The sequence below is a fragment of the Haliotis rubra genome, unplaced genomic scaffold (genome assembly GCF_003918875.1).
Source record: "Haliotis rubra isolate DU_JTF1 unplaced genomic scaffold, ASM391887v1 Scf456, whole genome shotgun sequence".
Taxonomy (NCBI): Eukaryota; Metazoa; Mollusca; class Gastropoda; order Lepetellida; family Haliotidae; genus Haliotis; species Haliotis rubra.
Genome location: NW_025767142.1, coordinates 841,572 through 856,320, shown reverse-complemented (window position 1 = coordinate 856,320; position 14,749 = coordinate 841,572). Strand labels below are relative to the sequence as shown.

The following is a 14,749-nucleotide window of genomic DNA, read 5'->3' as shown; positions in this document are numbered from 1 at the left end:
CAAAACACACTTGGATTTCTAATTTTTGTTTGAAAAATAGTTCTTTCGTAAATTTGTGAAAAGTAGTTAAACATTTTAGTGACAGAGATTCTCAAACCTATGAACACATTTACAAAACAGTTCAGGATGCATGTCTGCGAAAACGACGCATAGAGGATGGTACATGTGTCATTCAAGCATCATTTCGTTCGAGAAACAGCTATACATATTATCCTTCACTAAACGTAACACTAGGCAATGTTCTTGTGATGTATACGCTGAAAGATGTACTTATGAAAATGCTGGGGAAAACATTGTAACAAGCTGTCTTAGCGATTCTATGTGGTAAATGCATGTCACATCCACAAAGTCTGACAGTGGTTGCCCTTAACCCCGGAAAGCTGCAGGCCCTAAGGACCCAGAACCATAAAACGTTGTGGTTCCTGATCAGAATGTGTAGGCCCTATGTACTATATCTTATGGAAATAATACTGTTAGTTATTGGGGATGAAAAAGCTGTCGGCCATAAGGACCAGCAGAAAACAACAGCTGTGGGTCCGAGTGGTTTTTAGTCGGCTTCGGGCCCTAAGGACCGACGTTAATTTCGAACGCTGACCTCTGTCGTGTACGCGTGGGCTGCCCCTCAATAGGGTATCAAAGAAGTGACTGGTGCGCTGGTGACAGGTGCGTCATTACGAGTGTGAACATGTGTCCCTGATCAGCTCATATGCAAAACTTCTGCTTCGACTTGCCAAGCAAACACGCCCTGAGCACATTGTCAGTAGATTGTTTCATTCACTGGAGAGATGGCGTCCCTTGGAAGGCTCGTTGACAAAGTAGCGCTGGTGACAGGTGCGTCATTACGTTAAATTAATACTTTTAACGACTGATGGTCCCATCATTAACAACATTAACGAACAAATAATCTTCTGGTATGATATCTTTTCCCCTTTATTACACGATACATTTCACGCTTCTTCTTTTCGTTAGAGTGATGACGCTTTTTCACTAACAGTAATTCTGATGCCATGTGTAGAACAGCTTGTCTAGTTAGTACTTAACTGTTTTAAAGTAGAGTGGTTTTGATTAAAACATGAGCAGATATTCGCAGTCACGATGCAGGACTGACTGATACTGGTAGTGTTGGGATATTGTCACGATGCAGCACTGACTGATACTGGTAGTGTTGGGATATTGTCATGATGCAGGACTGACTGATACTGGTAGTGTTGGGATATTGTCATGATGCAGGACTGACTGATACTGGTAGTGTTGGGATATTGTCACGATGCAGCACTGACGGATACTGATCGTGTTGGGATATTGTCACGATGCAGCACTGAACTGATACTGGTAGTGTTGGGATATTGTCACGATGCAGGACTGACTGATACTGGTAGTGTTTGGATATTGTCATGATGCAGGACTGACTGATACTGGTAGTGTTGGGATATTGTCATGATGCAGCACTGACTGATACTGGTAGTGTTGGGATATTGTCATGATGCAGGCAGGACTGTCTGATACTGGTAGTGTTGGGATATTGTCACGATGCAGGACTGACTGATACTGGTAGTGTTGGGATATTGCCACGATGCAGGACTGACTGATCCTGGTAGTGCTGGGATATTGTCACGATGCAGGACTGACTGATACTGGTAGTGTTGGGATATTGCCATGATGCAGGACTGACTGATACTGGTAGTGTTGGGATATTGTCAAGATTCAGGACTGACAGATACTGATCGTTTGGGGATATTGTCACGATGCAGGACTGACTGATACTGGTAGTGTTGGGATATTGTCACGATGCAGGACTGACTGATACTGGTAGTGTTGGGATATTGTCATGATGCAGCACTGACTGAAACTGGTAGTGTTGTGGATATTGTCATGATGCAGCACTGAACTGATACTAGTAGTGTTGGGATATTGTCACGATGCAGGACTGACTGATACTGGTAGTGTTTGGATATTGTCATGATGCAGGACTGACTGATACTGGTTGTGTTGGGATATTGTCATGATGCAGCACTGACTGATACTGGTAGTGTTGGGATATTGTGGTGGTCTGGTGATACTGATGATAGATACTGATATCATTCTAGAGCTGCTGTTTTTCAACAGTTGAGGTCAGTCTCATATGTGTCAGCTTGGTAGAGACCGAGTAATTTTCACGAATTATTTTTGGAAGAGGAAGGAGTAACTTGGTTACTCAGTAAGCTGGACTACTAAAACCTCTGCTTACTTTAACGAAAATCACTCCACAGATAATCAACAATAATGTTCACATTTCTTTCTGAAGACACATATGCATTTTTTATATAGTGTCAGACTTTTGAATATATAAGCCTTATTCAACTCCATTTTATCCATAATCAGCATGCGTCTATTGAGAGTTATCAATGCCCTCTGCTCTGGTGAAACAATTGCCAAATTACATTAACCACACTCTTGATACCTTCTGCAGTTGCCGGAGTAGGATAATTGGGGTACGGGTATCCAGGTGGTAAATTTGAATTCATCCCCACCCTAAGGGATTTGCAACAGAGATCAACACAATGTACGTGGATACGTAGGTATGTGTTTACCTCATGTGATTTGGAGTGATTGTTTTCCAACATAAACCAAACTGGCTGTATCTCTGACGTCAGGTTGATGTAATGAAAGTACTTTATGTTACGTGCAAGTCACAGAATGCATTAACATATTCACATTTTCAGGTGCCAGTTCCGGTATTGGTGCCGGCACAGCCATATTGTTTTCTCAGCTGGGAGCCCGTGTCATCATCACAGGGAGGAATGAGGAGAATCTGGAGAAGACAGCAGAGCAGTGTAACCACGACAAGTACAAGGTGAAGGTCACGGACACGTTGGAATAGGCGATTTCATGTGCAGTGTTTAAGATATATAAGGTAAAAGGTATCCAAGTATACGGTGAAAGTCACGGACACACGGAGACATACATTGACTTATGTAAAGTGACTCTGGATCCAGTGTAAGGTGAAGGTCACGGACACATTGGGCAATGGACTTCATAAACAGTGTATAAGATATATAAGGTGACAACGGATGCAGGTATGAGGTGAAGGCCATTAACACATTAAAATGCCAACCCAGTGCTTGTGTAAGAGATTTGTTTCTAGGTTTGTGCTCCGTGCCCGCCTGTTCGTCAAAGTGGTAAATGTTTCTAATCGTTCAGCCTTTCCATCAGCTCATTGCTTCTTCACGAAAAATGGAAGACGTTTAGACTGACATTGGCGTTTGACAGTTGGCGTGTTCCCACTGGCAACAAAACGTGAAAATGCAACAAGCAGCCTGATTGGTTCACTAAACGAGTCATACCAATCGGAATTAATCCCTTAAGTTTGCAAGGATTTTCAGGCTTCGCACTGTCATTCGAAAAACAAGTTGAAAATGAGATCGGAGGACGCAAAACAATAATAGCTCACTTCAACGTTTTTACGAAAACCAAATCAGTTTTGCATGAGATGCCAAGCTATATAACAAACTCATTATGCGTTTCAGGTTGATATTTATGAATGCGCCGCCAATAAACCAGCCCGTACGTGTACAGTGCACAACACGCTATTAGTTATACGACCCTACGGTTTACAAATGGGAAATGATGAATCTTCAGTCTTGTTTCCCTTTATCATAAAGGAGATAGCAGGTGAAATAAATAACTGTGGACTGAGTAAGTTTAGGGTGTTACGCCGCTTTCAGCAATATTCCAGCAATGTCACGGCTGGGGACAAGAGCACAGGCGGATGTGTGTGTGTGTGTGTGTGCGCGTGCGTGCGTGCGTGCGTGTGTGTGTTAAATGACCATTGAAACTCTCGTGAAAATGAAGTGTTGCACCTCCTCCTTTCAAAAAAGGAAATCGAACCCGAGTTTTCGGCGTGACGAGCGAACGCTTTAACCACTAGGCTACCCCGTCGCCCTTGTTACAGACAGAATAGATGATTTCATGGTGCTCTTGTTTGTTGAGGATTAGCACTCACCATATTGTAAAAAGGCTCCAGGAACCCCTGATGTGTTAAAGATATTTATCCTTGTTTACAGAAGTGATGAGCTCCTGGAAAGTAGTATAATGTGGAGTTTGGAAGGGAAAACTATGAAGGATGCATGTCATCACAAATAATTAGGGTAATGATCTTATTATCCAGTTCTTGTTTAGTGACATTTGAACGCTTAGCACTTCAGACAAAAATATTGGCATTTTCCATGTTCAAATGTTTTAGTTTCACATTTTCTCATTGTGTTTTAATGGTAAGAAAGGTATGATACTTTACGGATAACAACTTCTTTATTATAGTGTGATTCGATTCAAGGAAGTTGTCTATAAAGTATCACACCTTTCTTGTTATTCATCAACTTCTAAGCCAATCAAACAGATCATGTTTCAGTAGTGCATCACCAGTACTGTTATATGATTTAGAAAATTTGTATTACACTTATGGAGACAATATCAACAAGACATTTACAAATTCCATGTCCTCCGCAGCCCGTCCTCCTGACTGGTGACCTGTCAAAGGAAGAGGACACGAAGCGTATTGTGGAGGAAGCTATCGCAGCCACAGGCAGGCTGGACATTTTGGTCAGGAACATTTAAATTACAGTTACCTATTGCAGTCTAGATATTTATTGAAAGAGCATATATATATATTCTGTCAAACATATCTGATATTACTACATTTCTGTGTCCAGTATCAATATAGGCGAGTATTCAGTAGCCTTAGTCTTGTATCTTGTATCAATACATGTCAAGTATCAGTAAAAGCCAATATCATGTACCAGTACAAGTTCTTATCTAATGTCAATATGTTCCTAGTATTCAGTAGCCAAAGTCCAGTATTAATGAAGAGCACTATAAAGGAGGACAATAAATCTGCATCCAGTATGAATATGTTCCTCTATCCAGTATAATATAATCCTGTGTCCATTATCAGTTTGAGCCAGTACGAAGTACTAATATGGCAACTCATACATAGCGCTAATCTAGAGGTTACACATCTTTGTCACAAGGCTCTCAAACATATCATTATTCTATGTATAAGTCTAACTTATATCAAGAGTATTATATCAAGCATATAACTATTCAGAAATTTTGTGTCGCTTTAGTTAAGTTTAGATGTAGTTTTCACCAACTAAAATTTGAGATAGGTAGATACTCACATGTCCCAAGAAAACAAAGATTTTGCGATGTTTGTAAAATGAACTATGTCGAAGATAGTACTACTTCTTGTTGTGTGCAAGGCGTATGTCGATTTGCGTGAACAGTTTATACCAAGGGAATACTATGTATTTCCAACATTAGATAAATTAAATCTTTAATGTCCAGTGATAAGATTGATCTTGTAAGAAAGTTGGCTATGTATGTTGATAAGTCTATGCAACGGAGCACAAATCTGTCAATGTAAGCAAAACGTAATGTGGCTGCTGTATAACCTGCTTATGTCATGGGCCGATGGCCTACGTCTCTTTGTTGAATAAACCAGACTGAAAGGCTCTAAACTAAGTCGGCCTCTGTCGCTGCACGAATGATAGTTAACTTTATCTTAAACACAAGCCATCCGTGTCAGCGTGATGCAACCCGCCTTGTTACAGCGCGAATGAACACTGCTTTCCGAAACACATGACGTCTGTAAACATAATCTGACGCCATACATGTATTAGTCATTACTGGACTGATACGATCACTGCTAATTCTTGAAGTCTCCACTTGTGTTGTTTCAAATTCCAAAGTTTCAGGAATAAAACTTAGATTTAAATATTAGCTTGACTAAGAAGACTGTTCGGTCAATGTTGAGGTGTTCAGTTGAGTTATTAATGAACATAATACGATAATTGATAGTGCATTATTGATCTGATGAGATTTGTGGGATTTTTTCAAATTCATTTAAATTGATGTCAGCTGTTTAATAGATGCATTTCCTTTCTTCAAATTGTTTAATTTACCTGTATTAAATGTTAAAAGAAGTAAGTGAACTCATCTCAACAACTAGTACTGTATCTTTAACAAGTAACAGCAGTTTCACGTGACTCACAACTGATTGCTGTTTCCGGGTTTGTTTACCAGAAAATACACACGGTAATCTTAATCCTTGAGTGTAAAATATTGGAAAGCAGGACAGGTAACAGTCCTTGGGTCAAGTGTCATGTTCTTCACTGAGCAGGTAAAAACTGCAGCAGGACATTTAGCCAGACTTATTTTATTACTCATGATATCCAACAGCATCCTTGATAAAGTTTTTTGTGTTTCTTCATTCAGATCAACAATGCCGGAATCCTTGAATCTGGCAGTATTGAAACAACAAGTTTAGAACAATTTGACAGAACATTCAGCATCAATGTGAGGTGAGACTCCAATTTAAGCAGAGTACATTTTGAATTTTAAACATGGTCATTGCTTTGGCAAGATGTTTATACACCCGAAGTCAGCATAGAAATCATGGACTCGCCATGTTGCTGTGGCTTGTGGACAGGCGGCAACTACCTCAAACCCTTTCCTACTCGATCGCGACTCGAAACTGTCACCTTTAAAAGTGCTAAACTGATTAATACACAATAATTGTCATCGTTTGGTGAACTCAAGAGAGTTAGGAATGGATTCCTAACTCCTAAATTTTCAAAGAAGGACTCACATGTGCACGGACTTGAATGTATAGTTATGTCTAATTCGATGGACACTGATATCCTCATGAGTTGCCCCATGTAATCATACACCGATCCTGCTCCAAGACATGGAGCTTAATAACCTGGATGCTGCTATCAGGAGGACCTTATTGTCTCATTGTGGCTTCAGGTCCATCTACCACTTAACAATGCTGTGTGTACCTCACCTGGTGAAGACGAAGGGCAACATCGTCAACGTCTCCAGCATAGCAGGGGTCCGAGCAGTATGTTTATACACTTATAACTATCTGTGTTATATGTTAAGATTGTAATTGTATATGTCCAGGATTCTCTTTGATTTTTTGACCTGTGAGACAAATATCTCCCCTTTTAAAAGCAGTGAAAAATTGAAATGTTATGATATATTTCTAATTATCAGTGGAGTCTATGTTGAATCTTTATGACATGCATTATGATACAGTTACATGTTGTTGTTTTTGTACAGATATATCCTTTGTGTCCTACCTTCAAACTCAATTATACCACTGATAGTATTCTTTGATAATGAACATTGAATACAACCAGTAGTTGCATTAAAACTTGTGCGTTCCTGTCCAATATTATGCATAGCAGGAATATTAGATACCGATTAATGTTATTGGGTACTGAATACGGTTGATTTATTATTCATTGTATTCAGGGGAACAATAACAAAATATCTTTATGGACATATTTTGACAGTGTTGATTCATTATGACAAATTCACTTCTCATTCATGAATATTCGATTCTAGTAAAGGCAAAAAACGAATTGAATTCATGAAGTATTTCGGTTCACTAACTATGGAAATGAACCATCGTAGGTCTGTTTAGCAATCATGCTTACCATAAACAGCTGTTCATTTAGATGACATGGCGTTTATCAAGTGTTTCTGGGTCTGACACAGTGTGTATTTAATCAATTATTGTTGATTAAAATGTGTAAAGACACATAACAGTAACTTGTATAAATGTTGTTTCTATTTGCTTGCAAAATATATATTGTTTCTATTCGAAAATAGTATTTTATGAAACATGCTGCTTTTATTCAATTTCGCTGTGTATATGAAAGGAAATATTTTTAAATCTGAACTTACTAGCAATGACTAAAAGAAAATAAATTACCTCTTAAATATTTACGATGAAAAGCAATTAAATGATTAATTCACACTTCGCAATATTTTATGCACAATTCTGCAAACGAATTGTCGTAGATTCTAAATTCGACTGGTGTTTGATCACTAGACACGCTGATCAATAGCTGTAATTCCCACACAGTGGCCATTCTTGCTAGTGGTGACGTTCGTGAAAACTGTTCCAGCCATAAAGCATATAAAAATATGGTCATTTGTGAGCTGACATTTGCATATTATTTTGGAATAATAGTGGTTGTATATCCTTTTAGTTTTGATGTTGTTATATTATAGCAGAAATGAACATTTCTGGTAGTGTTACAAAAAGTAGTCATGTTCTTAAAGCGATCTCTAATTTGGCTGGCCGCTCAGGGTTCAACAGCTCCATACAGGGATATAGGAATCACATTTCAGTTGCACTGAATGAATGCTAGAGTGACAGCTATAACCGGAGCCCAAGTCATTCCCTGATGGCATACTGTTTCAACAAAACAAAGGTCTGAATATTTCAGTGTGTATATTTGTAACAAACTTAGGGCTTAAGTTCCATAAAATCACAGCACTACGTGGTTTACTATTTCAGTTTCCAGGTATCTTATCATACTGCATGTCTAAGAGCGCCATTGACCAGATGACAAGATGTGTGGCTCTGGGTGAGTATTCACAGATATGCATTACCTCGTAACTAACTGATGCTATTGCTATTACATGAAGGAAAAGGACATTGTCATTGTCTGTGTTTAGCATATGTCATTCAGAACTTTAAATTTTCATGTGTTTTTTTTTACAGAATTGGCTCCTAAACAAGTCAGAGTTAACTGCGTGAAGTAAGTCTGTAATTATTTATAATTCAATCGGTTATAAGTATAATAATCATGATTATCATAATCACACTCACCATTTCCTGCACAGATAAAGGTTGATTTTACACGCCAGTTCTGCAGGAATTGGAATAAAGAAATCCCAATAACGTCAAATGAAATACTTTCTTTCTGTTTTATAACATATTTGATCACAAATGGTAGGTGTTATCCTCTGACCCATTGGTTACAGTCCGGGTGTGATTGTGACAGAGGTCCACAAGAGAGGAGGTATGACGGAAGAAAAGTATGCACAGGTAAGTTGTCCTCACAGCTGATGACTCCATATACCTGGAATATTAATTGCTGAGTGCGGCATTAAGCTACAAACACAGCTGATGACTCCATATACCTGGAATATTGCTGGAGTGCGGCATTAAGCTACAAACACAGCTGATGACTCCATATACCTGGAATATTGCTGAGTGCGGCATTAAGCTACAAACACAGCTGATGACTCCATGTACCTGGAATATTAATTGCTGAGTGCAGCATTAAGCTACAAACACAGCTGATGACTCCATCTACCTGGAATATTGCTGAATGCGGCATTAAGCTACAAACACAGCTGATGACTCAATGTACCTGGAATATTGCTGAGTGCAGCATTAAGCTACAAACACAGCTGATGACTCCATGTACCTGGAATATTGCTGAGTGCGGCATTAAGCTACAAACACAGCTGATGACTCCACGTACCTGGAATATTGCTGAGTGCGGCATTAAGCTACAAACACAGCTGATGACTCAATGTACCTGGAATATTGCTGAGTGCGGCATTAAGCTACAAACACAGCTGATGACTCCATCTACCTGGAATATTGCTGAATGCGGCATTAAGCTACAAACACAGCTGATGACTCCATGTACCTGGAATATTAATTGCTGAGTGCGGCATTAAGCTACAAACACAGCTGATGACTCCATGTACCTGGAATATTGCTGAATGCGGCATTAAGCTCCAAACACAGCTGATGACTCCATGTACCTGGAATATTGCTGAGTGCGACATTAAGCTACAAACACAGCTGATGACTCCATATACCTGGAATATTGCTGAGTGCGGCGTTAAGCTACAAACACAGCTGATGACTCCATGTACCTGGAATATTAATTGCTGAGTGCGGCATTAAGCTACAAATACAGCTGATGACTCCATGTACCTGGAATATTAATTGCTGAGTGCAGCATTAAGCTACAAACACAGCTGATGACTCCATGTACCTGGAATATTGCTGAGTGCGGCATTAAGCTACAAACACAGCTGATGACTCCATGTACCTGGAATATTGCTGAGTGCGGCATTAAGCTACAAACACAGCTGATGACTCCATCTACCTGAATATTGCTGAGTGCGGCATTAAGCTACAAACACAGCTGATGACTCCATGTACCTGGAATATTGCTGAGTGCGGCATTAAGCTACAAACACAGCTGATGACTCCATGTACCTGGAATATTGCTGAGTGCGGCATTAAGCTACAAACACAGCTGATGACTCCATGTACCTGGAATATTGCTGAATGCGGCATTAAGCTACAAACACAGCTGATGGCTCCATGTACCTGGAATATTGCTGAGTGCGGCATTAAGCTACAAACACAGCTGATGACTCCATCTACCTTGAATATTGCTGAGTGCGGCATTAAGCTACAAACACAGCTGATGACTCCATCTACCTTGAATATTGCTGAATGCGGCATTAAGCTACAAACACAGCTGATGACTCCATCTACCTGGAATATTGCTGAGTGCGGCGTTAAGCTACAAACACAGCTGATGACTCCATATACCTGGAATATTGCTGAGTGCGGCATTAAGCTACAAACACAGCTGATGACTCCATATACCTGGAATATTGCTGAGTGCGGCATTAAGCTACAAACACAGCTGATGACTTCATGTACCTGGAATATTGCTGAGTGCGGCATTAAGCTACAAATACAGCTGATGACTCCATATACCTGGAATATTGCTGAGTGCGGCATTAAGCTACAAACACAGCTGATGACTCCATATACCTGGAATATTAATTGCTGAGTGCAGCATTAAGCTACAAACACAGCTGATAACTCCATCTACCTGGAATATTGCTGAATGCGGCATTAAGCTACAAACACAGCTGATGCCTCCATGTACCTGGAATATTGCTGAGTGCAGCATTAAGCTACAAACACAGCTGATGACTCCATCTACCTGGAATATTGCTGAGTGCGGCATTAAGCTACAAACACAGCTGATGACTCCACGTACCTGGAATATTGCTGAGTGCGGCATTAAGCTACAAACACAGCTGATGACTCAATGTACCTGGAATATTGCTGAGTGCGGCATTAAGCTACAAACACAGCTGATGACTCCATCTACCTGGAATATTGCTGAATGCGGCATTAAGCTACAAACACAGCTGATGACTCCATGTACCTGGAATATTGCTGAGTGCGGCATTAAGCTACAAACACAGCTGATGACTCCATGTACCTGGAATATTGCTGAGTGCGGCATTAAGCTACAAACACAGCTGATGACTCCATGTACCTGGAATATTAATTGCTGAGTGCGGCATGAAGCTACAAACACAGCTGATGACTCCATGTACCTGGAATATTAATTGCTGAGTGCAGCATTAAGCTACAAACACAGCTGATGACTCCATGTACCTGGAGTATTGCTGAGTGCGGCATTAAGCTACAAACACAGCTGATGACTCTATGTACCTGGAATATTGCTGAGTGCGGCATTAAGCTACAAACACAGCTGATGACTCCATCTACCTGGAATATTGCTGAGTGCGGCATTAAGCTACAAACACAGCTGATGACTCCATCTACCTGGAATATTGCTGAGTGCGGCATTAAGCTACAAACACAGCTGATGACTCCATGTACCTGGAATATTGCTGAGTGCGGCATTAAGCTACAAACACAGCTGATGACTCCATGTACCTGGAATATTGCTGAGTGCGGCATTAAGCTACAAACACAGCTGATGGCTCCATGTACCTGGAATATTGCTGAGTGCGGCATTAAGCTACAAACACAGCTGATGACTCCATCTACCTTGAATATTGCTGAGTGCGGCATTAAGCTACAAACACAGCTGATGACTCCATCTACCTTGAATATTGCTGAATGCGGCATTAAGCTACAAACACAGCTGATGACTCCATCTACCTGGAATATTGCTGAGTGCGGCATTAAGCTACAAACACAGCTGATGACCCCGTGTACCTGGAATATTGCTGAGTGCGGCATTAAGCTACAAACACAGCTGATGACTCCATGTACCTGGAATATTGCTGAGTGCAGCATTAGGCTACAAACACAGCTGATGACACCATCTACCTGGAATATTGCTGAGTGCGGCATTAAGCTACAAACACAACTACTGCAGCTAGTATCATGTATTTTATATTTGACTGTGATGTTCTGCTTCTCTGCATGATGATCTGACACACCCTCCAAAGAAGAAAGTCTGTGATGTTTTAGAACCACTCAGCTATGATCTGTCTGTACAAATCCAAGTCCACGGAGTTATTCAAAACAGTTGGTTTATGTTTTTGTTGCAGTGTCTTGGTCATATGATTAAATTATCTATTATACACTGTATAAAGTTGTGACAGTATAGGGGCGGTGGGGTAGCCTAATGGTTAAAGCGTTGGCTCGTCACGCCGAAGACCCGGGTTCGAATCCCCACATGGGTGAAGCCCATTTCTGGTGTGCCCCGCCGTGATGTTGCTGGAATATTGCTGAAAGCGGCGTAAAACCAAACTCACTCAGTCAGTCAGTGTGACAGTATAAAGTATATAGCTGTGACTTAATTTGGTATAAATCGGTAACTGTGTGTGCAAACCGCTGTGACAGTACATGGTATATAGCTGTGACTGTCATTGTATAAAGCTGTAATAACATACATTCAGTGCATATTATTTCACTGTGACTGAATGTGGTGTAAAGTTATACGAAATTTAGCTCTGGCTCCACATGGTATATAGCTATGATTGTGTAAGCTATATTGTGTAAAGCTATGATTGTGTAAAAGTATAAAGCTATGATTGTATGAGATATATAGCTAGGACTGTACATAGTACAGTGATTGTACATGATGTAACACTGTGACTACATGGAATTAAGCTAAGACCGTACGTGATATAAGACTTATGAGGGCAGCTGTGAATGTTGTGTATGCTAAAGCGCCACTTGAAATGAAACCCAGGTCATGTAGTTTTCTGGTGGAACTCTTCAAACGAAAGTATTGTTAACTTAAGTCGGTCAAATTGTTGCCTTGAAATATAAAACTGGTTGTTTTAAAATTGCAATTATTTAAATTAGATTTGATGCCTGGTGAAAACTATGTCTTTCCATGTCTGAATATTTCAATCTTATTCTAAAATATACACAATGTTTCTGATGAATGCGTCCACTCAATGTTGTTCATCTCCAGTTCCTAGAACGTTGCAAGACCACACATGCCCTGGGGCGAGTAGGAGAGGTTCGTGAAGTTGCCAATGTCATCGCCTTCCTGGCCTCCGACAGTGCATCATTCATAACGGGCAACACAGAGTCTATAGACGGAGGTCGCCACTGCATGTGTCCACGATAAAAATCCCCTGGTTCCATTCCATAACTTTGAAAACTGTTTACCTGGTCAATCGTGATTCTTTATTTGCTTTCAATAGATATTTAATGTAATTTGTTTAAGTAATGAGAAAGATGTTTAGCAACAGCCAGTAAATACATTTAAATTGTAGACACAGAAAATATCAGAAGTGTCAAGCAACCAACATCTGAAACAAAGTCTCTCATGAATTTTACTACGTTTCAAGAGGGATCTTAAAGTTGGAATCCTTGTCAAGATTAATGTACTTTATAGCTGCAGGCCATCATACCCCAACTGCGTGAATGATGGTCATTAGTCACCAACATTCCAGCTATATGGATAACAACTTCTTTTATTTCGTATCAATACAGATTGTTGTATCACTGTCCAGCTGGGTTTTATTTGGTTTATTGTTTTACTCCGCAATTCCCAGTACAACGGCGAGAATTGTTGAGGTGAAGGATGTTGCTGATGGAGAAACTGAAGAATCTTCATCTGCCGTTAGACATTAGAGTTGCAAGTGTATCTTGAAGAGTATGCAGAAGTTTACTTCTAAATAGATTTTCTCTATATGAGTGAGTGAGTTTAGTTTTACGTCGCACTCATCAATATTCCAGCTATATGGCGGCGATCTGTAAATAATCGAATCTGGGCCAGACAACCCAGTGATCAGTAGTACGGGCATCGATCTGCGCAAATGGGATAGGATGACATGTGTCAACCAAGTCAGCGGGCCTGACCACCCGATCCCGTTTATCGCCAAGCATTGGTTACTGAAGACCAACTCTAACCTGGATCTTTAAGAGTAAGTCCAACAGACGAAGTGGGACAAGGGAAAGTCCATAGGGTGTCTTTGTTCATAGATCTCATCACTCCAGGTGAAGTAGGAGTAGGAGTGGCTGCAGGCGGACTTGAGGCTGCTGATGGAGTAGGTTGAGAGGCTGGCATAGGTTCGTGGCATACTTCTCGCAGTGCTTCTTCACTCGGTACGATAGAAGTCTACAACGTCACAGCTGATGATGTGACCTGAACTGGTTGTATCTGTATTAACACGTCGCACTTCCGGAATAAAAGATGTTGTTATCCATAAAAAATGTTTCATTAAAAACATTATTTCATGTACTCATAAGTGACCTTTGGGATATTAAATATAAAGATATCACAAATATTGATATTTTATATCTTTTATGAGAAAAATATTTTAACAGTGTAACAGTCAGATCTGACAGAAATTTGCATTGACTATCAGATGACCATAGATTGTGTGAAATGATTGGCCAAACCGCCATTCCGTCCATCACGTCATTTCCCATGAAAAGTCAAACGCTTTCATATTGCGTGAATCCGCCTCTGTTCTCAAGACGATCCAGGATTCCATGAGACATAATCCTAAATTGCATGTCCAGTGTCAACATGGTTCATTCCATCCCATTCTTCCAGCAGGGCAGCGCCATTTTCGTTGGGAGCTGTCGGTGGTTGTTGACGGTGACGTTGCGCCTTCTAAGGATATACCGGACATGTTG

At 40.3% G+C, this 14,749-nt stretch overlaps 1 protein-coding gene across 1 annotated transcript; it reads left to right on the top strand.

The window, feature by feature from the left end:
• The first annotated feature begins 779 nt into the window (after positions 1-779).
• Positions 780-13,229, top strand: LOC124290076 (3-oxoacyl-[acyl-carrier-protein] reductase FabG-like). The gene is made up of 9 exons (XM_046726765.1): positions 780-831; positions 2,703-2,833; positions 4,486-4,578; positions 6,253-6,338; positions 6,787-6,880; positions 8,351-8,420; positions 8,558-8,594; positions 8,821-8,884; positions 13,071-13,229. Exons 1-9 carry the CDS (start codon positions 786-788, stop codon positions 13,227-13,229), a joined length of 780 nt encoding a protein of 259 aa, XP_046582721.1. The 5' UTR covers positions 780-785.
• The last annotated feature ends 1,520 nt before the right edge of the window (positions 13,230-14,749 follow it).

Bases quoted from the DNA above. Each gene is read 5' to 3' on its own strand.
- LOC124290076 (XM_046726765.1), top strand. From the start codon at position 786: ATGGCGTCCCTTGGAAGGCTCGTTGACAAAGTAGCGCTGGTGACAG. The intron at 6,339-6,786 runs GTGAGACTCCAA...TTGTGGCTTCAG, and splicing joins ACATTCAGCATCAATGTGAG to GTCCATCTACCACTTAACAA. The intron at 6,881-8,350 runs GTATGTTTATAC...TTACTATTTCAG, and splicing joins GCATAGCAGGGGTCCGAGCA to TTTCCAGGTATCTTATCATA.